The sequence below is a fragment of the Pseudopodoces humilis genome, chromosome 18 (assembly GCF_049639895.1).
Source record: "Pseudopodoces humilis isolate 2021_Gansu_Grassland_sample_001 chromosome 18, ASM4963989v1, whole genome shotgun sequence".
Lineage (NCBI taxonomy): Eukaryota > Metazoa > Chordata > Aves > Passeriformes > Paridae > Pseudopodoces > Pseudopodoces humilis.
In genome coordinates this window covers 1,671,817-1,696,559 of record NC_142217.1, presented here as the reverse complement: position 1 = coordinate 1,696,559, position 24,743 = coordinate 1,671,817, and the positions used below count along the sequence as shown (strand labels likewise).

General features: G+C 53.5%; 2 protein-coding genes across 2 annotated transcripts in view; both read left to right on the top strand.

Annotated features, from left to right (window-relative positions):
• Nucleotides 1–24,743, top strand: part of LOC148182897 (uncharacterized) — a 164,575-nt gene that overhangs the window by 54,297 nt on the left and 85,535 nt on the right. The window contains exons 4-5 of the mRNA XM_088064260.1: nt 2,551–3,053; nt 20,719–20,725. Of these exons, the coding sequence (XP_087920386.1) occupies nt 2,551–3,053; nt 20,719–20,725 (510 nt within the window). The remainder of the gene's footprint in view (nt 1–2,550; nt 3,054–20,718; nt 20,726–24,743) is intronic.
• On the top strand, nt 11,597–12,199 carry LOC148182901 (olfactory receptor 14J1-like). The gene has a single exon (XM_088063844.1). It carries the CDS (start codon nt 11,612–11,614, stop codon nt 12,197–12,199), a length of 588 nt encoding a protein of 195 aa, XP_087919970.1. The 5' UTR covers nt 11,597–11,611.

Genomic DNA, 24,743 nt, shown 5'->3' with positions numbered 1-24,743 from the left:
GGCCCACACAAGGATTGAACCCACAGCCTTGGTGATGCTTGGTGATTTAACGGGCAAAATATAGACAATCAAGGAATTTTGGCAAAGGGTTTAATACAACATCCAACTGAACATAAAACTCTTACCATAGCATTAACTTTGCAAATTTAGCTGTTTAACCTAAAAAGTGTTAACCCTTAAGATTTTGGGTAACATTAAGGTATCCAAAAATGTTCCAGGTACGTAGGATAGGAAGGAGAAGAAAAGGAGACCAGAAGGACAGAAGATCTACAGAAAAACACTTCCAGGATGATCCCAGTCACTCCCACTACAATCACAGTCACTCCCAGTATGAGCTGTTGCACTCAGTCACCCCCAGTATGGTTCCAGTCACTCCCAGGCCCTCCCAGTATGATTCCAGTCATGGCCAGAGTGACTCCCTGTCATTCCCAGGATGGGCTCAGTTACTCTCAGTCACCTCCAGCATGGTTCCAGTCACAGACAGCACCTTTCCATTTGCTCCCAGTATGATCCCAGCTAATTCCAGTAGGATCCCAGTATGACCCCAGCATGGGCACAGCTGCTCCCAGGATTATCCAGTGTGGTTCCAGTTGTTCCCATTGACCTGCACTGTGGTTTCAGTCTCTCCCAGTCTATCCCAGTTGCTCCTAGTCACTCCTCAGGCCCAGTATATCCCAGTCAAGCTGGGATTCACTCCCTGAATTCACAGCCCCCCCATTTGTGGAATCATCACCCCCCTATCCCACAGGGGACCAGGGAGGGAGAGCTCAGCCCAGATATCCTGGGGGGTTTCTGGGTTGGGTTTTTGGGGGTGATTATTGGAGAATGAAGAACACCAAAGCTGAGCAGAAAATGCCCTTTGGGGGGGACATTTGGGGTTCCCAGTGGCAGCTGCCAGCAGAGGCAGCATGGAGGAACAGAGCCCTGTGTCCCCAAGAACCCCAAAGTGGGGAGCCCAGAGAAGGGGAGCACCATGATTTGTGGGACCCTCAGTTGCATAGAGAGGGGCAGGGGGGACTCCTTGGACCCCCTGCACCCCCAAGAAGGGAATAAGGGGAGCAGGGACCCTGGGACCCCAAAAAATTCCAGCATCCCTAAGTGGGGAGATGGAAATGGGGGGAAGTTTTCAAATTCCTGGCACTCCCAGCAGCCAGAAGAGGTCAGGGACCGAGTAGATGGGGGACCGCCAGTACAAGCGTGACCCCCAGCAGCTGGGACAGGGGTGAAACCCTGAACACCAAAAGGGAGAGAACATAGATGGGACTAGAACTCCTGGGAGGCATTTTCAGGATGGAATTTTGGTGGTGTACAATTTTTATGGACCCAATGTCTTGGGTTGCAATGCAAGATTCAACCAAAAGTATGTATTCTCTCACCATCTGTTAAAAACAAGTGGAGCAGTTTTTATTATCTCCTTCATGACCCATCCCTCATAACTGGGGGATGACTTCTATTAATGGGCCAGCCATTAAAACCAGGTGGGGCAGTGCTCTTTATCTCTTCCATCACCCATCCTTCCTCCAGGGGGATATCTTCTGTTAATGGGCCATTGAGTCTCACTGCAGGACTGATAAAATGACATCGTCCCATTGTGAGATGCTCCACCCAGGGGGAGGAGCCAAGCATTCCTGCATGGATATAATCTGGGAATCAGAACACCACAGGCAGTCTTTCTCCACTGGATTCCCAGAGGAGAGACCAGAATCATCTACAGCACCGGAACTTTAGAGGTAAGCTACAATCTTCTACAGGATCATTGCTTCTACAGAATCACATCTGTCACTCCAGGAGAACTGCAGCCACCATTTAATTGGACTACTACCAGCATCCTAACCAACAGGGTGTCAGGTTGTATTCTGACTGTCTCAGCGAGTTTTTTTTTTGTTGGTTTTTTGTTTTTGTACTGCTGCATTTTCATTTTTCTTCCTTTAGTAAAGAACTACTATTTCTATTCCTATATCTTTATCTGAGATCACTTTGATAGCAAGAATATAATAATTCGGAGAGGGTTGTTGCTTACATTTTTATCAATTTCAATGGTGGTTTCTGCCTTCCTTAGCAAACACCTTTCCTTTCAAACCAAGACCCCCCAGATACCCAGCCACTACTAGAGAGGGACTTGGACAGAGGGACCTTCAAACTCAACGTGCTCATTCCTTGTTTTCTCCCAAACCAGGATTTCCCCATCCCAGACTTTGGCTGGATGGATGAGAAGGCTGCAAGGAAGAGGAAGATGCCCCAGGAAACCCAGGCAGGTGAGGAGGAAGTCAGTGCCCCTTTCCCCCCTCTCTCCTGCGTCCTGCCAGGGACGCACTGGGGGGATCTCCTTCCCCTTCCCTCTGGCACGGAGGCAAATCCCATCCTCTCCTTGTCCTTCCTCCCCCAGACAAGGAGCTGAGGATGGAGACCAGGGAGGACAAATCCCCAAGGCAGAACCTCATGGTAGATTCCGTTTTGAGCAGCTCCACAGTGCAGGAATACAACAGGGAGGAAAAACCCCAGAGATCCCGCAGGAGGAGGGGCTCCAAACGCAGCCCAGGGTGCTCTGAGGAGGAAAGACCCACCCTGTGCCGGGAAGGCAGCCGGAGATCCAGCCGGGGCTCTGAGCTGGTGGTCCATGAGCAGCTTCAGGATGGGGAGAAGCCCTACAAGTGCTTGGAGTGCGGGAAGAGCTTCAGGCAGAGCACCAAACTGATCTGCCACCAGATGATCCACACTGGGGAATGGGCCTACGAGTGTAGGGAATGTGGGAAGGGCTTCAGCTGGAGCTCTCAACTCATCGTCCACCAGCGCATCCACACTGGGGAGAGGCCCTACGAGTGTCCTGAGTGTGGGAAGAGGTTTCACAGCAGCTCCAATCTTGTCCTGCACCAGCGGATTCACACGGATGAGAGACCCTTCCGCTGCCCTGACTGTGGGGAGGGCTTCAAGCGAAACTCCCACCTCATCACCCACCAGCGCATCCACACTGGGGAGAGGCCCTACGAGTGTCCCCCGTGTGGGAAGAACTTCACCCAGAACTCTAACTTGGCCAGACACCAATGGAGGCATCGGTAAGGGAAGCCCTGTAAATGCCCCAAGTTCAGATAGACCTTTGTGCACTGCTCCAGCTTCATCTCCCCTTGGAGGGCCGACATTGGGAAGAGACCTGGTGATCCATGTTCCCTGGGATCCATGCTGGGAAGACACCTGTCCCTTTTCCTGCCCATGGCAATGACATGATGGGGGATCAAAGAATGTGAGAGTCTGATCATGGCCCATTATATTCAATCCCATCTCAGGTCATTGCCAGGTGCAGGAAAAGGACTCCCTCTCTCTCACCAGAGGAGAAGGGTGTCCTTTCCTGGCAGGAGGAAATATGTGGGTGAGAAATGCCAGTCGGTGCTCGTGTTTTAGTATTCCCTGTACATAGTTTGTCTTATCCCTTCTATTCTCCAAGTTTTTTCTGTTCCTGTTTGTTCCTTATCCTGTTGCTGTTCTCAATAAATTGTTCTTATCCCAGCATGGGATCTTTGCCTTTTCTGCTTTCCATATGAGGCGGGAGGAAAGCAAGCGGCAGCATGGTTTCAGCAGGAGCAGGAAAACGGGGAATCCCATTCCAGAAGCCCAGCCTGTGGAAACCGAGCATCGCAGCTGGTGCCAGGCCTGCTTGCCATGGCAGCAACCTTCGGAGCATATCCCTGGCTGGGGACTGTGGGAACCTCTTCCCTCTGGCGCTCAGGGACAGGAGTGGAGGGAGCGGCTGGAGCTGAGGCGGGCAGGTTTAGGCTGGATGTGAGGAAAAGGTTTTTCCCCCGAGGCTGCTGGGGCACTGAACAGGCTCCCCAGGGAAGGCTCCCAGCTCCAGGGCTGGCTGAGCTCCAGCAGCGTTTGGCCAGCGCTGCCAGGCCCAGGCTGGGATTGTTGGGGTGTCCTGTGCAGGGCCAGCAGTTGGACTGGAGGATCCCCATGGCTCCCTCCCAACTCAGCCATTTCTGTGGCTCTGTGATCCCATGAGCCTGGGGATGGGACTGCAAATGGTTGCCATGGCAACGGGCTCTGGCTCCAGGCCTGAGCTGGTGTCCATGGCAACCACCCCTGGCATGGGGTCTCCATGGAACTGCCAATGGACTGACCATAGCAACAGGAGGCTGTGGTTGCCATGGAAACAGACCATAGCAAAATGTCCTAGTGATGGTGGCCTACCAAGGATCAGATTTGTTACAGGCCCTCAGAGGGGCTCCATGGGGACATTCCAAGAATCTCCAGGCTGTTCAAGAGCTGGAATGTCACAGGCAGAGACAGGGGTTCCACAGAGATCTCCCAGGGGTTTCTGGGGATGCTGAAGAGCCGTGTGGTCAGACACAGTCCCAGCAATTCCATGGTGACATCCCAGGGGACCCTGGGCTGCAAAGGCACCGCTCTGTCACAGGCACTCCCGGGGGCTCCACGGTGACATCCCAGGAGCCCCCAGGCTGCCAAAGAGCCGGGATGTCACAGACACTCCCAGGGCTTCCTGTCATGGGCAGAGTGGGAGCTTCAGGCAAAAGCTTTATTTCTTTATTAGAGAAACTCCTGCTGAGTCATGAGGTGGAGAAATGACACCCAACAGCCATCATGGATCCTCAAACCCCTCTAGGATGCCTAGACTTTTAAATTCCTTCTAAGAGAGGAGACTGGTGGTGGCTGTCCACTCCAATCCCGGTCCCAAACTCTGTTTATGTGTAAAAGACTTGACAGGTGGAATTGAACCATAATGCAATTTGTCCCACAGGATTAACATCCATTTTTTCTGATGCCCATTGCCAAAATTGGTACTCTCCCTTAAACATTTCCTGTATCCAAGGGTATCTTCCAGAAAAAAACTGGGACCCAGAAAAAAACAGCTAGCTCTGGCTGGCCTTGGCCTCTGGTGCTCACCTCACATCAGTCCCTGAAACAGTGCGGCTCTGTTCCTTCCTATCGAAAAGCACCAGCCTTTTTGTCCAGGGACCATTTAGAATTTGGCATCCCGAATTCCATAGATCTAAGAATTGCTCCAAGACAAAAGCAGCCAGGACAGAGGGGTTAGGTTGGCCCTGTCCTCTTGTGATTTTCTTAGATTATAAGCAGTCTGTTTTCATTTGAAAACCCCTTGGAGAATGCCCAGAGATCTCCCAAGGTGGGGTTTTGAGGCCTCAGGCACATGACCACTCTATAGGGACAAAGGAGCTCTGTGCTCTGTGGGGTGGAGACTGAGGACAGTGGAGTAGAGCCATGAGAGTGTTCAAAGAGTGGTTTCAGAGATGGTGGATCCTTTTGACATAGTGGAAAAGAGCCAGAGAAAGAAAAATGGATGGCAAGTGCAGCTGGGGAGGCCCAGTATGAACACCAGGTGAAAGGAATTTGTCGCAGGGCTGTGGTGCAACACATCCCCCAGAAGGAGTCTGGAGCAGCCCAAGGCTTTGTGTGGCCAGGCAGAGGCAGGCAGGACGCAGAGCTATCAGCAAAGGAAGGGGCCAGCAAGGTGGGGCAGCCGGGGGATGACAACAGCCTGCAGGGCCAGAGGTGAAGGGTATGGACAGCACAGGGCAGCCAGGGCTGGAGAGGGCACAGGGATGGGCAGCAGCTGCAAGGCCCTGCCAGAGGCAACTTGTGCAGCCCTTTGGCCATGGCTGCTGGCCCTGGGCCTGAGGCCAGCAGGGGACAAGTGACCCTGGCAGCCCTGGGGCCTCATTGCCTCCTTGTCCCTGCTCAGCAGCCTGGCAGGGGCCGCCCCATGGTGCTGCCCTTGGCATTGCACATCCCCACATGCCAGTGCCCCGGGAAGAGCCCTGAGCAATGAGGGAGGGACAGCATCTGCCTTGCCAGGGGCTGGGGCTCAGCCCTTGGCCCTTGGCATTCCTGAAACACATCCAGCTTTGCTCAGCACCACAGACACCTTTCCCTTGCTTGTCCCCAGCTGCCATCAGGGCCTCCAGTCTTCTGCTCTACCTGGAACATGGGGACGCTTTCTCACTCCTGTCTCTCATTTCAACTCCAAGAAACTTCAGTGTTTCCATCTGACTTGGAGCTCTTGAGGAGTTTCTGGAGCACACTCTGAGGGCATGAGTGTGATGCCAAGAGCCCCAAAGGCCCGAGAGGGTGATGAAAGTGCTGGTGCTGTGTCTGTGCTGCTGAGCTGGGCCGGGCTCCTGGCCCAGAGGCAGCTCCTGGCAAGGGCAGCGCTGCAGAGAGACAGCTCTGGCCAGGAGCAGCTCCTGAGCACAGCCCAGCAGGGCTGGGGCCCTGCCAGGGCAGCTCAGGGACACGAGCAGGCCCAGACAGAGCTGCCAGGGGCTCAGCACTGGCAGGGGCTGTGGGATGTGCCAGAGGGGGCTGTGTCACAGCAGCACCTCTGTGGCTGTGTCCTGGAGCCCCAGAACAGCTGTGATGTCAGAAAGGGGCTGTGTGACAGCTCAGAGTGGGTTGTGTGAGGTCACAGATGGGGCTGTGACATCACAGAGTTTGTTGTGTGACGTCACTGAGCAGCTATGGCATCATAGAAGGTGACATCAGAAATCAGGGTGTGATGTCACAGTATGGCTGTATGACATCACAGTGTGGGCTGGGTGATGTCACTGATGGGGTTGTGACATCACAGAGAGGAGTATGACACCGGAGGTTAGATGTACAATATCACAGAGAGGGCTGTGACCAAATAGACCAGGCTGTGACACCACATGGTTGTGATATGAAATCCTACAGTGGACAATGACATTATATAATTGCCAGGTGATGTCTCAGGACAGATTGCATGACATCACAGTGCCAAATGTGACATCATAGAGTGAACTATGACATCAAATGTTGCTGTGTGACATCACAGGAGAAAATGTGACATCACAAGGTGGTTTTGTGACATCTCAGGAGGGCTGTGACATCACAAAACAGGTTGGGACATCACAGAATGGTGGTTTGACATCCCAGAGCAGGTTGTGTGACATCAGCAAGTGGGATGTGACATCACAGGGTGTCCTGTGAGATCACTGGGGAGGTCACTTCACACCGAATCCCCCTCACAGTTCCCCCCAGAGAAGTCCAACGCTGCCCTTGCAGCAGCCTGTCTGCACAGGAACACTTCCAGGGCTCTCTGCATTTCCCTTCCCTCACTCTTGCCTCACTCACACACCTCCCAACAACCCACTTGGTGCTTTCAGCTGCAAGGAGTTCAAAGCTTGTCTGTCCTTCAGCAGCTGCTCTAATTCTGCCTTCAGCCAACTCTGGGGTTGTGTTTCTTGTAGAACTCCCTGTGTGTCTGAAACATTCCTTGTGTGGTTCTGCCTTGGGGAAGGGGAACCTCCTTGGTGGCACCTTGGGCTTGGCACACACTTGACGAGGGTGTCTGTTTTCCATGGGGAAACTCAGCAGTTTTAGATTGCTAAAATCAAAGAAGGAAAACCCCTCTTTGCCTGAGTGCAGCCAGTTCTGTGAGCAAAGCAGGTCCCAGGAGAGTGAGGAGAGACAGGATGGGGCTGGGGAATGTGGAGCAAGGTTGTCCCCACTGGGTCAGACCTCAAGGCACAGCTTCTCTGACCTGGCCAGACCTCCTTAGGAGAGACCCTGGATCAATATCCATCACTGAATGCTGCAATCACCTCTGCTCTAAAGAGAACAGGAATAAGAGACACCTTCTAAAATAGGAACACATATTTCTTAGAAGCTCTTTGAACTATTTCTCCATAACTATTGTAGGAATCATTCCTAAGAACTGCACCAGACCAGAGGGAAATCGAGGCACAGCCATGGATTGTTAGGATTAGTTTGATCCTAATGAGCCCCGTGGTGCATTTGGAGCTGAGCCCTTCAACTTCAGGACCTGAGGAGAGACTGCACAAACCTTTCCATCCAGGAAACAAAGTCAGAGGAAACACCCAAAGTGTCTCCAGGTATTGATGGGTGCCACTGAGGTCCATCCCAAACACAGGCTCCTCATGGACTCCTTGGAGGACAAAACTGGAGGCCAGGATTGCACAGAAACCTCCCAGAGACTCAGTGTGGGAAGGAAAATCCAAAGTAGCTGAAAACCCCTGAGTATCTCAAAGTATTGATGAGCCCCACTGAGTGTCAATGCAAAGCTCCCAAGGGACTCGTTAAAGCAGATAATTGGGGCCATGATTGCACAAACTTCTCAGAGACTCAGTGTGGGAAGGAAAAAGGAAAGTACCTTAAGAACCTGAAGTACCTTGAAGCATTAATGAGCCCCACTGAGTGTTGTTGCTGACAAAGCCTCTCAAGGGACTAATTACAGCAGATAATTGGAGGCCAGGATTGCACAAAGCTCTCAGAGACTCCAAGGCAAAAGCCAAAGTGCTTTGGAAAAGCTGCAGTCCCTGGGAGCATGAAGGAGCCCCCCAGGGCCATTCCTGAGCAAGGCTCCCCAGGGACTCCTTCCAGCAGATCCCTGAGGCCACTGGCATGTGGGCTAGGGGGGATGCTGAGGGCAGGCCAAGGGGGTGACAGTGGCCAGCCTTGCTGGGGCTGTGCCAGGAGGCCCCAGGGCCTCAGGACAAGGTGTCTCCTCACAGCCCTTGGTGGCACAGCATTGGCTGCTGTGGCCCAGGGCACCAAGCCTTGGCTTCTCTTTGTCCCCAGCTGTCATCAGTGCCTCCAGTTCTCTGCTCTGCCTGGGGCCTGGGGACACTTTCTCAGTCACGTCCCTCAGTGGGACCCATTAAAAGTGAAAGAAACTTTGGAGTTCCATTCTGACTTGGAGTTCTTGAGAGCTTTCTTCCCCTCCCTCTCAGGGACTGATGTTCAGGGCCTCAGCACAAAGCCCCAAGAGGCTCATTAAAGTCCTGCTGCTGTGTCTGTGCTGCTGAGCTGGGCTGGGCTCCTGGCACAGAGGCAGCTCCTGGAAACCAAGAAGAGCTTCAAAAGCACATTTCTCTTGCTGAGCAGCTCTTCTGCCAGCCCAGCAGGGCTGGGGCACTGCCTGCAGCCACCCTGGGCACAGCCCAGAGGCACAGAGAGCTTCAATCAGTCAGGGCTGGGAAGGTGCTGAGAAGTGCCTGGGGCAGAATCACTGCCAGCCCTTGACACAGGAAGCCTCTGGCTGCAGGACAATGCAGCTGCAGCTCCTGGAGGCATCTCCTCAAGCTGGAACATCCCAGTGCCTACGGACTCTGTGAGTACATTCTCTGCCTGTCCCTTGTGCAGAGCAGCCAGGGGTGCCCAGGGCTGTCCTGCAGAGCAGGGTCCTGCAGCCCAGGGCGCTGTGCTGGGGCAGGGACTCTGCTGCCTGCCAGGGACAGCTCTCAGCCGGCCCGGGGAGCTGCTCCCAGCGCTGGGGAGAAGCTGTGGGGGGAAGGAGCCACCCTGAGCAGGGCAGGTGCTGCTGCTGAGAGGGGCTGTGTGGGGCAGGGCTGCTCCCAGCTCCAGTCCAGCCTGGGCACAGCTCCGGAGGACACTTCCCAAAAGAAGGTGAGACTCAGATTGCTGTAAAGATCAGGAGCTTTCCTGAGACTGTTTTCAATTTCTTGCTTTAAGCAGGGTGGGAAAGTTGAGATGATGACAAAAAGATTTTTGCTTTTTATATATATTTAATAAATTTTTAGATCTGTAAACTATTATTACATAGTTATAAAATTATAATCCTTAATTAACTCTATTAAACTACTACTAAATACTTATATAACTATTATCCTTAATTAACTCTAGTATGTTCCCTAACCTTTCTCTTAGATTTTAGAACAATAAACTGACCTTCTAAATACATTTCTGAAATACTGTATAGTCTTATCATCAGAAAGAGGAGCTACAAGAAGAACATTTTGTTTTCTAACCAGAATGTGAGCAGTCATAATAAAAAGTGGGGCAAAGAAACCCTTGGACCTACTCCAATGGGTTGACCCTTGAGTGTGTAACTGGGGCAGCTGAATCTCCTATTGAAAGTTTCTGTTAAATATCCTAATTAGTCAACCTTAATAAATTGTTGAAATAAGGGGCCGGGTGTGCCCCATCCCCACTGGGACACCTGGAAGTTTCCAATAAAGGTCTGGTTTTTACTTTACTGTTCTAACACTGTTGCAAGGAGTTCTTTTTCTCTTTTGATTATAGACAACAGGGGGATGAGAGAAGCAGAAGAGGAATTGTAATCCCAGAATCACAGAACATTCTGAGTTGAAAGGGACACACCAGGATCAGCAAAGTAGTGTTGGAACATTTACAGAGTTGTCAGAATTGTAAGTTTGGGTGCTCAGTCTCTCTGCTGGGAGCCTCCTAAACAGCCTAAATGCACTGCTCTGATATTGTCATTGGTATCTGGGGCTCTCTGGGAGGCTCTGGCATCTGCAGCAGCTGAGTCAGGCCCTGCCCTTGGGATTGCTGCCAGGCAGGTGTGTCCATGGGAATGGGGTGTCCCAGCTTCCCTGTGACCTGTGGGGCTGTGGGCAAAGCAGTCCATGGGAAAGGGGAATGAGCTGAGCCCTGTCCCTGAGATCCCATCATGGGCACACCTGGGGATCTCCTTGCTGTGTCCTTCCAAGCTCTGAGCTGCCCTCCTGGCTGCAAATCTGTGCCAGAGCCTCTCAGAGTTCCCTGAATGTCCCACAGGGAAGGGCAGAGATGCCACAGCTGAGGAAATGCTGTTGGCTCTGCCAAGGGAGCCGTGAGTGTCCTTGGCAGAGGGGGGTGCTGAGACCTTGCCCAGAGACCTTTAGAGAGGGTGAGACATTCAGGGATCCCTCTGCTCTGGGCAGGGTCTGGTTTATACCAGGGTGACACAGGAGTGTGATTGTGCTCTGATTCCAGCCAAAGGTGCAAACCCAGGGCAGTTGGGAACAAGCCCATCCAGGCCCTCACCTTCCCTAAGCCACAGGGAATCCTTTGCCTCTCACATCTCTCAGTGGCAAACTCGGAGTTCAGCAGAAATGCTGGGGATTTCTGACCTCAGAGAAGCAGGAATGATTTGTGGGTAGGAAGACAATTCGCAAAACCAACTCCTGCTATATTTTAGAAGTTTGTGTGCATATGGCAAGAGGCCCATCTGCATTAGGAGTGATTCCCCTGACATATCCTGAATTTCCAGCCTTGTCCCTCTGCTGCATGGCCACAAACCCAGGGCAGCAGGGCAGGGATGGCTCCTGGAGAGCCCCCAGGCACAGACCTGGCTGCTCCTGGAACACTCAGACAGCACAGCTGGAGGTCAGGCAGGGACCTGGGTGAAGTTTTCCCAGAGCAGGAACAAGGGTGGGTGAGTCCCAGTCTCTCCTGATTTGTCACTGCTCTTTTTCTTCATGAACAGGTCCCCATGTGCCACCACAGTACATGTCCAACAGCAGCTCCATCAGCCACTTCCTCCTGCTGGCATTGGCAGACACGCGGCAGCTGCAGCTCCTGCACTTCTGCCTCTTCCTGGGCATCTCCCTGGCTGCCCTCCTGGGCAACGGCCTCATCATCAGCGCCGTAGCCTGCAGCCACCACCTGCACAGCCCCATGTTCTTCTTCCTGCTCAACCTGGCCCTCACTGACCTGGGCTCCATCTGCACCACTGTGCCCAAAGCCATGCACAATTCCCTCTGGGACACCAGAGACATCTCCTACACAGGATGTGCAGCACAAGTATTTTTTTTTGTTTTCTGTGCTGCAACAGAGTATTTCCCTGCTGACCATCATGTGCTACGACCGCTACATGTCCATCTGCAAACCCCTGCACTACAAGACCCTCCTGGGCAGCAGAGCTTGTGCCCACATGGCAGCAGCTGCCTGGGCCAGTGCCTTTCTCTATTCACTGCTGCACACAGCCAATACATTTTCCCTGCCCCTGTGCCACGGCAATACCCTGGGCCAGTTCTTCTGTGAAATCCCACAGATCCTCAAGCTCTCCTGCTCCAAATCCTACACTAGAGAACTTGGGCTCATTGCAGTCAGTGCCTGTTTGGTACTTGGCTGTTTTGTGTTCATTGTTTTCTCCTATGTGCAGATCTTCAGGGCTGTGCTGAGGATCCCCTCTGAGCAGGGACGGCACAAAGCATTTTCCACCTGCCTCCCTCACCTGGCCGTGCTATCCCTGTTTATCAGCACTCTCATGTTTGCTCACCTGAAGCCCCCCTCCATCTCCTCCCCATCCCTGGATCTGGCCCTGTCAGTTCTGTACTCGGTGGTGCCTCCAGCCCTGAACCCCCTCATCTACAGCCTGAGGAACCAGGAGCTCAAGGCTGCAGTGTGGACACTGATGACTGGATGGTTTCAAAAATATTAAACTGCTGGCCAATTTCTGCAAATCGCTTCTAATAAAAGTAATTTTTGATACTTCTTGTTGGTCTCATTTTGGATGATTTCTTTGTTTTAATTTTTAGATCTTGTCCAAAATAAAATGTAATTGTTTCTGCCATTTCTCATTTTGTTTCTCTCTCCATCTTCCCTTTGGCCACACACTGTGCCAATGAGGAGCTGTGCTCTTGGTGGCTTTAAAGGAACTAAAGGGTTTCCTAGCAAAGTTTTCTCCAGACATCTCCCTTTTGTTCCCTTCTCTGGAGCTGCAGCAGCAATGTTTGTGTGCAGAGCTGGGGGCAAGTCAGGGGTGGTACTGAAGCTCTGCTCCTGCTGGCCTCACCATTCCTGATCCAGGCCAGGAGCCATTGGCCTTCTTGGCCACCTGGGCACACTGCTGGCTCATGCCCAGCCTGCTGTCCATCAGTGCCCCAGGTCCCTTTCTGCCTGGCTGCTGTCCAGCCACTCTGTCCCCAGCCTGGAGCACTGCAGGGGTTGTTGTGGCCAAAGTGCAGGACCTGGAACTTGGACTTGTTAAACCTCACCTTGTTGGGTTTGGGCCCTGGATCCAGCCTGTCCAGGTCCCTGTGCAGAGCCCTCCTACCCTGCAGCACATCAACACTCCCAGCCAACTTGGTGTCACCACGGTTCCATGGGGCCCTAGAGTGTCACAATGGTCTCCATGATTCCATGAGGCCTCCCAGGGTCACAATGTCCCTTTGGTTCCATGGGACCCCTCGGTGTCACAAAGTCCCTTGGATCCCTGGGCTCCGCAGTGTCACAGTGGATCCTTGGTTCCATGAGGTCTCACAGTGCAGCAATGCTCTCCTTGGTTCCACAGTGTCACCATGGCCTCTTGGTCCCAAGGGGCACCATGGTGTCAAACATGTTTCCTGCATTCCATGAGTCCCTGAGGAGCAACACTGGCCCCTTGGTTCCATGGGGCCCTGCAGTGTCACAATGGCCCCATCATGACATGAGGTCCTGATCTGTCACAATGCTCTGCATGGTTCCACAAGGTCCTGCAGTGACACAAGGGCCTCTTGGTTCCATGAGCCCAAGAAAGAAGTGGCAATTGTAGTATCAAAATGCATTAGCAACCTCCAAGTGGCTGAGGATCCCTCCTCATCAGAGCAGGAATGAGCAGAAATGGGCACAGCTTTCTGGCTATCCCAGCTTTGGGATGGGCCCTGGGCCTGGAGCAGGAGCAGCTCCTGAGGGCTCCAAGGCCAGGGCTGTTGTGCTGGCCTGGGCAGATGGGATGGCAGGAGGGGCTGCAGAGCTCTCAGCACCTCAGGGAGAGGGGAGCAGGGCACCCAAGGAACCTCCTTTTCCCTTGGCCAAGCACCTTCCCCCATGGCTGGGGCTGAGGCCTCTCTGAGCTGCAGCTGCTGCTGTGCCCTGCAGAGGGGCTGAGGCCGTGGGGCAGTGCCCAGAGCAGCCTGCCCTGAGCAGAGCTGTGGGGCCAGAGCCGGCTGGGCTGTGCTGGGGAGAGGCCCTGGGTGCTGCCGAGAGCTCAGGGCAGCTGGGACAGCTTGGAGGGAGCTGGGCTGGGCTCAGAGAGCCTGCCAGAGAAACCAGCAGTGTCCATCTCAGCCTGTGTGAGCGTGCAGGGACAGGACTCAGCCCAGGCCTTGTGGGGCAGGGACAGCACCTGCAGGGCAAGGGATTGAAAACAGGCAAGTGGCCGAGAGAGGAGGCTGCTCTGTGCCCTTGGTGGCACGAGCAGAGCAGGGAGGGGGCCCAGGATATTTGTCACCACCAGGCTCTGTCCCCAGGTGTTGGCAGCCCTGGCTGCTGACCCCAGGTTTGGCCTGGCTGAATTTGGCTGTGGCCCAGCTCCATCCTCCTGTGGGGCTCAGGGCCTGTTGCCGGCCATGGCCAGCCCTGCCCAGCCTCTGTGCTGGCCCAGAGCCCGGCAGAGCCCAGGGCAGGGCTGTGTGTGCAGGCCCACAGGTGCCACGGGCTCTGCAGGAGCTGGGAGAGGCTGCCCAGCAGGGAGGCCATGGGGCACAGAGCCCCAGGGCTGCTGTGGGCACCACGGCACAGGGCCCATGCCCGCAATGCTCCTGCCCTGGGCTGGGCCTGCCCAGGGGCTGGGGCACCATGGCTGGGCCAGCGGGGCACAAAGGGGCCACGGAGCCGCTGCCGGGGCTGGCAGCAAGGTCAGGCACAGACAAGGAATTGCTGTGCATGGCCTGTGCTGGCCAGGGCTGGCTGTGCCAAAGGCAGGGCTAAGCCGCTCTTGGTGGCTGCAGGAAAAGTCCAGAGCCCAAAGAGCCTCCATGGCTGTGCTGGAGACCAAGACTGGAGGAGGGAAATGCAGGGCTGCCACCAAGCAGGACCCTCATCCCCCAGACAACTCTCTCAAGGAGGCATTTAAAAGGAATTACAATTTTTTGTGTCTTCTGAGTTGGATGCACTGGAGAAATGCCAGCAAGAGATTCTGAGGAGCTCAAAACAACAAAACAGCCTTTACTGGTAACTATAGAAAATCAGAGAAACTTTGACAAATGGTTTAATAGGACAGTCAATAAACAAAAAACTTCTCAAAGCATTAACTTGGCCCATTCAACTCCACAAACTCTAAGCCTGTTCATTTTAAGTTTCTCAAAATTTGCAAGAGGACAGAAATAGGAAACACAAAAAGAAAGAAAGACAAAAAAGCCTTAGAGAAACACACACAGAGATACCAACTCCTGGATTCCAGAAGCATTCAGATAGAAATTCAAGAGGAGGTAGGGTCAAGATGTGTGCTTGCCTTGTAGTCAGCCTTAAGTTCCCCTTGGTCTTCCTGGGCCCTTTCCCCAGGTGGGATTTCCCATCATTTGGTCACTCAGGAGCTGGGCTGGGGGCTCCAGAGGTGAGTGTGGAGCATTGCCTTTGGTGTGCCAGGGACTGGCAGACAGTGCTGGGCTGGGATAGAGGCTCTGGGGGGATTGGGGTTCCAGGGCAGTGCAGTGCTGGGGTTCCAGGGCAGGGCAAGGCTGGACCTGCCCCTTCCTCCCACCCACACAAAATGTTTCCAGCCAACAATCTCCTCCAGTCTCTAATAACAGGCAGTGTTGGAGGTGGAATACCAGTTTGGGTCATGGGCACCTGGCTGAGAAGGACAGTTCTTTCCCATAGGAAGGAAAGCAGGGAGCCCCAGGGTTCGGAAGGCAGGTGAGAACTGGACATCAAAAGGCCAAGGCCAGCCAGACTTGTCAGTAACGGCAGACTTCATCTGAGAGCAGTCTTTTGATCTAGGGAATATTGGAGGTGGAATCCCAATTTTGGCCATGGGCACCTGCAGAAGGACAGCTCCTTCCCATGAGAAGGAGGGCACTGAGCATTCCCAATGTTTTGAGGTTAGATGAGAGGTGACCCTCCTGAACCACTGCCAGACAGAGTTTTCCTGGCAATATTCCCATGGGAAAAATCCCTGGATATCAAGAAATTTGGAGGTAAAATCCCATATCTGGACATGGGTTCATGGAGAAGGACAGTTCTTTTCCATAGGAAGGAAAGCACAGAGCCCCAGTGTTCTAGTAGCAGATGAGAAGTGACCCTCAACATGCCCATGTCAGCTGAACCAGCCAGGCCAAGCCAGACCTGTTTCCATGTTCCCTTGGTTCCATTGGGCCCTGCAGTGTCACCATGGTCTCTGTGGTTCCACAGGTTCCAAAATGCCACAATGGGCCCTTGGTCCCATGGAGCCCCCCAGGGTCACTGTGGTTCCCCTGCTTTCATGAGGCCCTGTGGTATCACAATGGATCCTTGGTTCCATGGAGCCCCACAGTGTCAGAATGTTCTGCTTGGTTCCATTGGGCCCTGCAGTGTCCCAATGGTCCCTTGGTTCCATGGGCCCTGTGCTGGTGCATTCCCCCCTCCCCTTCTCAGGCCACCCTGCCAGCTGAGAAATGCTCCTTGGGCCTGGGCCTTGGCCAACAGCCCCTGGGCTCAGCTCCTCTGCAGCTCATCAGAAACACTGTCTGCTCCCAGGCACTGCTGCTGCCCAAGCAGCTCCTGCTTGCTTCAGGAGCAGCCCTGGGAACTGTTTCTGTTCTCTCCGTGGCACAGCATCCCTGTTCTCAGCCTTGCAAAGAAAGCTGTTGATGCCAAGTGCGGCCAGGATGAAACATTGCTGTGCCTGAAGCCCCTCTCTTGGGGCCCTACAAACAGCGCTCCAAAAGGAGCCCCTTGCAGCTCTCCTGGGCCAGCCACCTCCCTCTGAGTGGGGCCTCTGCGAGCCAGGAACTCTCCCGTTTGCTGCACTCGGGGCATCCCCGAACAACGACGGAGCCTGGGCCGATCCCCCCACTCCTGCAGGCTCAGCCCTTGGCCCGCTGGGGAGATGCCAAAGCATCGGCAGGGAGCATTTCCCTGCCCTGCAGGGGAATTTCTCACAGCTGCCTTGCACTGCCTCTTTGTGTCTGTGTGCACACACCAGTGCTGTGCCCTGGCAAATGTGGCAGAAATGCTGCTCTCGGAGGGGCTGGAGTGCCTTGGAGATCTGAGTCAGTCAGGCCTGTGAGTGAGGGTAAGTCATGAGGTACAAGCTAAGTTCAATGGTGCTCAGTATTGTTCTTTTTCAAGTTAAGTTCAATATAAGTTATAAGCTAAGTTGAATACTGTTCTGTGTTATTCCACTGTTAAATCATAAAGTCATAGGTTATAAGTTAGGTTAACTACTGTTAAATCCTGATCCTTTGCTAAATTGTGACATTTGAGGTATAGATTAAGGTACAGGTGAATCCTGTTAAGATTGAGCTCTGTTAAGCTTTTAGGCTCTATTCCTTTAATCCTTGCCCTCACTCTCCTTTGTCACACACACACACACACACACACACACACACACACACACACCCACCCACACACACACACACACAAAAGGACAGTTCTGGATTCATTTCTGGTTGGATTGCCTGGATTTTGTTTGGTTTTGTTGTTGCTTTGTTTCCTTGCTGTGCCTGAAGTGTCCAATCAGGAGCACAGTGGCTCTTGCCAAGGAACTTTGTGCTGCTGGTGCTTAATATTAAATCTGGTTTTTGCTGCTCCCTTGCTGGGGATTTTTTAAGCGCTCTCAAGCCCTCGTTAGTGACGGGGTGAAGGAGCCCTGGCCCAGGCTCTGGCCCTGGGGGACACAGGGACGCTGTCAGGGGGTCCTTGTCCTGCTGTCCCAGGCCCCACAGCACTTGGCAGGTCCCAGAGTCGTTCTGTGATGCCCCAGCTCCTCTGAGATGGCAGAAGTCACTCTCTGATGTCACAGCCTTCTCTCTGACATCACACACTCTCCTCTGTGATGTCACAGGGAACATGGTGATGTCACACAGCTTCTCTGTGATGTCACAGCCTGCTGTCTGATGTCACAGAGCCACCCTCTGCGATTGCTGTGTGACATCACAGCCCACTCTGGGATGTCACATCACCACCATGAGACTTCACAGCCTGTTCTGTGATGTCTCACAACCAACCAGTGATGTCACAGTCCATCCTGTGGTGGCTCTGTGATGTCATACAGCAACTCTGTGATGTCACAACCTGCTCTGTGATGTCAGAATCCCCTCTGTGATGTGCATTCAACCTCTGATGTCATAGTCATGTCTGTGATGTCACAACCCACTGTGATATCACCCAGCCCACACTGTGACATCACACCCTGATTTCTGATGTCACCCTCTATGATGCCGTAGCTGCTCAGTGACCTCACACAACAAACTCTGTGATGTCACAGCCCCATCTGTGACCTCACACAACCCACTCGGAGCTGTCACACAGCCCCTTTCTGACATCCCAGCTGCTCTGGGGCTCCAGGACACAGCCACAGAGGTGCTGCTGTGACACAGCCCCCTCTGGCACATCCCACAGCCCCTGCCAGTGCTGAGCCCCTGGCAGCTCTGTCTGGGCCTGCTCGTGTCCCTGAGCTGCCCTGGCAGGGCCCCAGCCCTGCTGGGCTGTGCTCAGGAGCTGCTCCTGGCCAGAGCTGTCTCTCTGCAGCGCTGCCCTTGCCAGGAGCTGCCTCTGGGCCAGGAGCCCGGCCCAGCTCAGCAGCACAGACACAGCACCAGCACTTTCATCACCCTCTCGGGCCTTTGGGGCTCTTGGCATCACACTCAGTCCCTCAGAGTGTGCTCCAGAAACTTCTCAAGAGCTCCAAGTCAGATGGAAACACTGAAGTTTCTTGGAGTTGAAATGAGAGACACGAGTGAGAAAGCGTCCCCAGGTTCCAGGCAGAGCAGAAGACTGGAGGCCCTGATGGCAGCTGGGGACAAGCAAGGGAAAGGTGTCTGTGGTGCTGAGCAAAGCTGGATGTGTTTCAGGAATGCCAAGGGCCAAGGGCTGAGCCCCAGCCCCTGGCAAGGCAGATGCTGTCCCTCCCTCATTGCTCAGGGCTCTTCCCGGGGCACTGGCATGTGGGGATGTGCAATGCCAAGGGCAGCACCATGGGGCGGCCCCTGCCAGTCTGCTGAGCAGGGACAAGGAGGCAATGAGGCCCCAGGGCTGCCAGGGTCACTTGTCCCCTGCTGGCCTCAGGCCCAGGGCCAGCAGCCATGGCCAAAGGGCTGCACAAGTTGCCTCTGGCAGGGCCTTGCAGCTGCTGCCCATCCCTGTGCCCTCTCCAGCCCTGGCTGCCCTGTGGTGTCCATGCCCTGCGCCTCTGTCCCTGCAGGCTGTCGTCATCCCCCGGCTGCCCCACCTTGCTGGCCCCTTCCTTTGCTGATAGCTCTGCGTCCTGCCTGCCTCTGCCTGGCCACACAAAGCCTTGGGCTGCTCCAGACTCCTTCTGGGGGATGTGTTGCACCACAGCCCTGCGACAAATTCCTTTCACCTGGTGTTCATACTGGGCCTCCCCAGCTGCACTTGCCATCCATTTTTCTTTCTCTGGCTCTTTTCCACCATGTCAAAAGGATCCACCATCTCTGAAACCACTCTTTGAACACTCTCATGGCTCTCCTCCACTGTCCTCAGTCTCCACCCCACAGAGCACAGAGCTCCTTTGTCCCTATAGAGTGGTCATGTGCCTGAGGCCTCAAAACCCCACCTTGGGAGATCTCTGGGCATTCTCCAAGGGGTTTTCAAATGAAAACAGACTGCTTATAATCTAAGAAAATCACAAGAGGACAGGGCCAACCTAACCCCTCTGTCCTGGCTGCTTTTGTCTTGGAGCAATTCTTAGATCTATGGAATTCGGGATGCCAAATTCTAAATGGTCCCTGGACAAGAAGGCTGGTGCTTTTCCATATGAAGGAACAGAGCCGCACTGTTTCAGGGACTGATGTGAGGTGAGCACCAGAGGCCAAGGCCAGCCAGAGCTAGCTGTTTTTTTCTGGGTCCCAGTTTTTTTCTGGAAGATACCCTTGGATACAGGAAATGTTTAAGGGAGAGTACCAATTTTGGCAATGGGCATCAGAAAAGATGGATGGTATTCCGTTATTAATCCTGTGGGACAAATTGCATTATGGTTCAATTCCACCTGTCAAGTCTTTTACACATAAACAGAGTCTGGGACCGGGATTGGAGTGGACAGCCACCCCAGTCTCCTCTCTTAGAAGGAATTTAAAAGTCTAGGCATCCTAGAGGGGTTTGAGGATTGCTGGCGGCTGTTGGGTGTCATTTCTCCACCTCATGACTCAGCAGGATTTTCTCCAATTAAGAAATAAAGCTTTAGCCTGAAGCTCCCACTCTGCCCATGACAGGAAGCCTTGGGAGTGTCTGTGACATCCCGGCTCTTTGGCAGCCTAGGGACTCCTGGGATATCACCGTGGAGCCCCCGTCAGTGCCTGTGACAGAGCGGTGCCTTTGCAGCCCAAGGTCCCCTGGGATGTCACCATGGAACTGCTGGGACTGCGTCTGAGTACACGGCTCTTCAGCATCCCCAGAAACCCCTGGGAGGTCTCTGTGGAGCCCCTGTCTGTGCCTGTGACATTCCGGCTTCTGAAGAGCCTAGAGACTCTTGGAATGTCCCCATGGAACCCCTCGGAGGGCCTGTAACAAATCTGATCCTTTGTAGGCAACCATCACCAGCCCCTGTTGCTATGGTCTGTTTCCATGGCAACCATCACCAGGCTTCTGTTGCGATGGTATGTTTCCATGGCAACCACAGCCTCCTGTTGCTATGGTCAGTCCCTTGGCAGCTCCATGGAGACCCCATGCCAGGGGTGGTTGCCATGGACACCAGCTCAGGCCTGGAGCCCGAGTCCGTTGCCATGGCAACCATTTGCAGTCCTATCCCCAGGCTCCTGGAATCACAGAGCCACAGAATTGGCTGAGTTGGGAGGGAGCCATGGGGATCCTCCAGTCCAACTGCTGGCCCTGCACAGGACACCCCAACAATCCCAGCCTGGGCCTGGCAGCGCTGGCCAAACGCTGCTGGAGCTCAGCCAGCCCTGGAGCTGGGAGCCTTCCCTGGGGAGCCTGTTCAGTGCCCCAGCAGCCTCGGGGGAAAAACCTTTTCCTCACATCCAGCCTAAACCTGCCCGCCTCAGCTCCAGCCGCTCCCTCCACTCCTGTCCCTGGGCACCAGAGGGAAGAGGTTCCCACAGCCCCCAGCCAGGGATCTGCTCCCAAGGTTGCTGGCCATGGTAACCAGGCCTGGCACCAGCTGGGATGCTCGGTTTCCACGGGCTGGGCTTCAGGAATGGGATTCCCCAATTTCCTGCTCCTGCTGAAACCATGCTGCCGCTTGCTTTCCTCCCACCTCCCATGGAAAGCAGAAAAGGCAAAGATCCCAGGCTGGGATAAGAACAATTTATTGAGAACAGCAACGGGATAAGGAACAAACAGGAATAGAAAAAACTTGGAGAATAGAAGGGATAAGACAAACTATGTACAGGGAAAACTAAAACACGAGCACTGACTGGTGTATCTCAGCCACATATTTCCTCCTGCCTGGAAAGGACACCCTTCTCCTCTGGTGAGAGAGAGGGAGTCCTTTTCCTGCCCCTGGCAATGACCTGAGATGGGATTGAATATAATGGGCCATGATCAGACTCTCACATTCTTTGATCCCCCATCATGTCATTGCCATGGGCAGGAAAAGGTACAGGTGTCCTCAAAGCATGGATCACAGGGAACATGGATCACCAGGTCTCTTCCCAATGTCAGCCCTCCAAGGGGGGATGAAGCTGGAGCAGTGCAAAAAGGTCTATCTGAACTTGGGGCATTTACAGGGCGTCCCTTACTGGTGCCTCGGTTGGTGTCTGACGATGTTAGACCTGTCTGAGAAGCTCTTCCCACACTGGGGACACTCGTAGGGCCTCTCCCCAGTGTGGATGCGCTGGTGGACGATGAGTTGAGAGCTCCAGCTGAAGCCCTTCCCACATTCCCCACACTCGTAGGCCCATTCCCCAGTGTGGATCATCTGGTGGCAGATCAGGCTGTTGCTCTGACTGAAGCTCTTCCCACACTCCAAGCACTTGTAGCGCTTCTCCCCATCCTGAAGCTGCTCATGGACCACCAGCTCAGAGCCCTGGCTGGATCTCCAGCCGCCTTCCCGGCACAGGGTGGGTCTTTCCTCCTCAGAGCACCCTGGGATGGGTTTGGAGCCCCTCCTCCTGTGGGATCTCCGGGGCTTTTCCTCCCCATTGGATTCTTGCGCTGTGGAGCTGCTCAAAACGGCCTCTTCCTCGAGGTTCTGCCATGGGGATTTGTCCTCCCTGGTCTCCATCCTCAGCTCCTTGTCTGGGGGAGGAAGGACAAGGAGAGGATGGGATTTGCCTCCGTGCCAGAGGGAAGGGGAAGGAGATCCCCCCAGTGCGTCCCCAGCAGGACGCAGGAGAGAGGGGGAAAGGGGCACTGACTTCCACCTCACCTGCCTGGGTGTCCTGGGGCATCTTCCTCTTCCTTGCAGCCTTCTCATCCATCCAGCCAAAGTTTGGGATTGGGAAATCCTGGTTTGGGAGAAAACAAGGAATGAGCATGTTGAGTTTGAAGGTCCCTCTGTCCAAGTCCCTCTCTATAAGTCGCCGGGTATCTGGAGTGTCTTGGTTTGAAAGGAAAAGTGTTTGCTAAGGAAGGCAGAAACCCCCATTGAAATTGATAAAAATGTAAGCAACAACCCTCTCCGAATTATTATATTCTTGCTATCAAAGTGATCTCAGATAACGATGTAGGAATAGAAATAGTAGTTCTTTACTAAAGGAAGAAAAATGAAAATGCAGCAGTACAAAAGAAAAAAACCAACAAAAAACAACTCGCTGAGAGAGTCAGAATACAACCAGACACCCTGTTGGTCAGGGTGCTGGCAGCAGTCTGATTAAATGGTGGCTGCAGTTCTCCTGGAGTGACAGATGTGATTCTGTTGAAGCAATGATCCCGTAGAAGATTGTAGCTTACCTCTAAAGTTCCGGTGCTGTAGACGATTCTGGTCTCTCCTCTGGGAATCCAGTGGAGAAAGACTGCCTGTGGTGTTCTGATTCCCAGATTATATCCATGCAGGAATGCTTGGCTCCTCCCCCTGGGTGGAGCATCTCACAAGGGGATGATGTCATTTTATCAGTCCTGCAGTGAGACTCAATGGCCCATTAACAGAAGATATCCCCCTGGAGGAAGGATGGGTGGTGGAAGAGATAAAGAGCACTGCCCCACCTGGTTTTAACAGCTGGCCCATTAATAGAAGTCATCCCCCAGTTATGAGGGATGGGTCATGAAGGAGATAATAAAAACTGCTCCACTTGTTTTTAACAGATGGTGAGAGAATACATACTTTTGTTGAATCTTGCATTGCAACCCAAGACATGGGGTCCATAAAAATTGTACACCACTAAGATTCCATCCTGAAAATTCCTCCCAGGAGTTCTAGTCCCATCTATGTTCTCTCCCTTTTGGTGTTCAGGGTTTCACCCCTGTCCCAGCTGCTGGGGGTCACGCTTGTACTGGCAGTCCCCTGTCTACTCGGTCCCTGACCTCTTCTGGCTGCTGGGAGTGCCAGGAATTTGAAAACTTCCCCCCATTTCCATCTCCCCACTTAGGGATGCTGGAATTTTTTGGGGTCCCAGGGTCCCTGCTCCCCTTATTCCCTTCTTGGGGGTGCAGGGGGTCCAAGGAGTCCCCCCTGCCCCTCTCTATGCAACTGAGGGTCCCACAAATCATGGTGCTCCCCTTCTCTGGGCTCCCCACTTTGGGGTTCTTGGGGACACAGGGCTCTGCTCCTCCAGGCTGCCTCTGCTGGTAGCTGCCACTGGGAACCCCAAATGTCCCCCCCAAAGGGCATTTTCTTCTCAGCTTTGGTGTTCTTCATTCTCCAATAATCACCCCCAAAAACCCAACCCAGAAACCCCCCAGGATATCTGGGCCGAGTTCTCCCTCCCTGGTCACCTGTGGGATAGGGGGGTGATGATTCCACAGATGGGGGGGCTGTGAATTCAGGGAGTGAATCCCAGCTTGACTGGGATATACTGGGCCTGAGGAGTGACTAGGAGCAACTGGGATAGACTGGGAGAGACTGAAACCACAGTGCAGGTCAATGGGAACAACTGGAACCACACTGGATAATCCTGGGAGCAGCTGTGCCCATGCTGGGGTCATACTGGGATCCTACTGGAATTAGCTGGGATCATACTGGGAGCAAATGGAAAGGTGCTGTCTGTGACTGGAACCATGCTGGAGGTGACTGAGAGTAACTGAGCCCATCCTGGGAATGACAGGGAGTCACTCTGGCCATGACTAGAATCATGCTGGGAGGATCTGGGAGTGACTGGAACCATACTAGGGGTGACTGGGTGCAACAGCTCATACTGGGATTGACTGCAATTGTAGTGGGAGTGACTGGGATCATCCTGGAAGTGTTTTTCTGTAGATCTTCTCTCCTTCTGGTCTCCTTTTCTTCTCCTTCCTATCCTACGTACCTGGAACATTTTTGGATATCTTAATGTTACCCAAAATCTTAAGGGTTAACACTTTTTAGGTTAAACAGCTAAATTTGCAAAGTTAATGCTATGGTAAGAGTTTTATGTTCAGTTGGATGTTGTATTAAACCCTTTGCCAAAATTCCTTGATTGTCTATATTTTGCCCGTTAAATCACCAAGCATCACCAAGGCTGTGGGTTCAATCCCTGTGTGGCCATTCACTTAAGAGCTGGACTTGATGGTCCTTGTGGGTCCCTTCCTACCTAGAATATTCTTTGCATCTGTCCATGTTGAGAAGATCTGGTTGGTGTTTCTCCTGTGCACCAAACTCAAGCACAGGAACCTTTGGTTACCACCAGCATTGAAGTGTTCTGGGGTGTTACAGCCCTGCAGGCTCACAGTGACCTCTTGTTTCCATGAGACCCCAGAGTGTCCCACTGGTCCCTTGGTTCCATGGGCCCAAGAGTGCCACATTGATCCCCTTGGTTTCACAACTTCCCATGGTGTCACACTGGCATCTTTGTTCCATAAGGATCTGGAGTGTCACACAGGTTTATGGCATTTGTCCTTGCTGCCCCTCACATCCCACTGCCCCACAAAGAGCCCCGAGCCACCCGTGAGGGACAGGCCCTGCTGTGCCATGCCTGGGCTCAGGGCTTGGCCTTTCTGCTTCCTCCAACCCAGCCAGGGCTTGCTCAGCATTG